Source organism: Cibotium barometz, chromosome 55 (genome assembly GCF_041138505.1).
Source record: "Cibotium barometz isolate CiBa-2024 chromosome 55, ASM4113850v1, whole genome shotgun sequence".
Classification (NCBI taxonomy): domain Eukaryota; kingdom Viridiplantae; phylum Streptophyta; class Polypodiopsida; order Cyatheales; family Cibotiaceae; genus Cibotium; species Cibotium barometz.
The window spans coordinates 5,768,121-5,770,206 of NC_141100.1; the positions used below are offsets into that span (position 1 = coordinate 5,768,121).

Here is a 2,086-nt window from a genome sequence, read left to right on the forward strand (position 1 = left end):
GGCCTCTTCATGGCTCATGACGGCTCCACCGACCCGTCTCGCGCGTATGCCGTGCGGGTCTCACCGATCACTTGCCCTTCTTGCCCAGCTCGGCTTCATGGGCCTCACTTGGGACTTGCCTTCCATCCATGCCCTGCCAGCCTAGGGTCCATCGCGGCCCGTCGGCACGGCCCGGCGCGCCGGCCACGGTCGGCCGTCTCGTTTTTCCACTGTTTTCGGTCCCGTCGGCGCATTCGGTCCCGACTCCGTCAAGGTAGGGAGGGCATCCCCCGGAGGCACTCGGTTCCCGTGAACATCGCTCGCAACGCGGGAGGCCTAACGTGCCTACCCGGTGCATGAGTGCGTCTCGGTGCCTACCCATGGGTCCATGCTTTGCCCCTCCAAGCACTTCCTCCCCATATAGATGCATTATATTCGGGACGGTCTAGCATACCCCTCGGGCACCATGTCCCTCCGAATAGAAATCCCGCGACGCGTCACGGTAAACGGCCGAAACGGTCATTTTTAGCCAAAACGGCCGAAAACTGACGGACGCGTCACACAGTAGGGACAATTTTTTGTTTTTTTTTAAAAGTGGTAGGGACAATTTTTTTAAATTAAATTGCGATGATTTACTTTACACACGCTTGACTTTTTTGAGCGTACACTTTGGAGGTACCTTAGAGGCATCGTTGATTCCTCGCTTTGGTTCAATGAACCTAGACGGATCTAGGCCAAGGTCGTGCTAGAAAAGCAGCCGCGATTGGTGTTTGGAACGCCATCACCACAATAACAAATAACATGGATGGCTGATCTAGTCTACCTGCTGTGAGCAATGGTTGCCTGTGTCTCGATTCTCTGCGCTAGCGCACAGCCATTTGTGCTGCCGGGGTAGATCTGCGTGCTTTGTCGGAGCTCTGTGGGAGTAAATAATGGCTGATGGGAGGCCTCTGGATGGGGGTCTGGAGGTGCTGAGAATGAAGATGGAGGCTATGACATGGGCGGCCAAGGCGAAGGATGCCGAGGTGGCGGCCATGCAAGCGCAGCTGAGAGAGGGGCGTGAGAGGGAGCGGCGGCTGGAGGCTGAGCTGGCTCAGGTGAAGTCTCGCCTTGAGCGCGTGAAGATCGCAGAGGAGAGGCTGGCGATTGACATGGCGGAGGTGGAGGCCGAGGCCCTTGAGAGAGCCCTGGCTCACAAGAGCCAAGTCGACCTGCTGACCGCCGACCTCCGCGAGAAGGACAAGCTGCTGGCAGCAGCCGCCGCCGATCAGGTCAAGCTCTGCGCAATTTTGAAAGGTAATGATCTTCACGATAATCAACAACCAAAAGCATATACTAGGAAAGATGAGCTCCGTGCCTCCCTCCTCGAACGCGCCTCCAAGAGCCTCCAAGAAACGCCGACCCCGACAACCGATAATAGCCCCCAGCCCGCCGCCTTCAAGCTTTCATGGTGGCCTTGGCCACAGAGATCTTCCAAAATCCCTACCACTATTGAGCATGACCAACACAGCACCCACATCGTTAAGCTTCCCAATCACCTCATTTCTCCTACAGCTGCCCGCAAGGACCTCCGCACACCCCTCACGGCATCCTCCTCATTATGGTAAATTTGTTTGTTTGTTTTTTTTTATCTGGAAAGGGTACTGAAATTAGATGCCATCAAGGTAAACTCCAACCCACAACCTTTTCTATATAGCCTTGGGCACTACCCCTGGACTACACGACAGATGGCACACTTGTTGAGCCTATGGTATATACCACCTTCCCAATAAGAGAAACACTCTATAAATGTAAATTTCGTACCCTTTTGAAGATAATTCTACCATGTAAATAAATCTTATTAGGATTCGATTGGATGCATAATTTAATAGTTCTTGTATCATAAGCTTACATCTACCATTCTACTTTTCCCTATTTGCTTTGACAAGGTTTTGTTTTGTGTCAACCAATCAAAAACTTAGTGCTTTATTCTCTTTTGATTCTAAATAGTTATATCTTTGATATGCAAAAAAATGACTCAAAGTAATGATATCTTTGATATGCAAATGATTTATTTTTTGCAATTTTTTAACTTGTGTAACTTATGAGATCTACATCATTGGTTGTA

The 2,086-nt window shown here is 50.7% G+C and overlaps 1 protein-coding gene across 1 annotated transcript; it reads left to right on the forward strand.

The window, feature by feature from the left end:
- Positions 1–744: 744 nt before the first annotated feature.
- LOC147607286 (uncharacterized) lies at positions 745–1,828 on the forward strand. The gene has a single exon (XM_086790619.1). The coding sequence runs from the start codon at positions 912–914 to the stop codon at positions 1,584–1,586; it is 675 nt and encodes a 224-aa protein (XP_086646745.1). The 5' UTR covers positions 745–911; the 3' UTR covers positions 1,587–1,828.
- The last annotated feature ends 258 nt before the right edge of the window (positions 1,829–2,086 follow it).

Excerpts from the sequence above, each read along its gene's own strand:
- LOC147607286 (XM_086790619.1), top strand. The coding sequence starts at position 912 with ATGGCTGATGGGAGGCCTCTGGATGGGGGTCTGGAGGTGCTGAGAATG.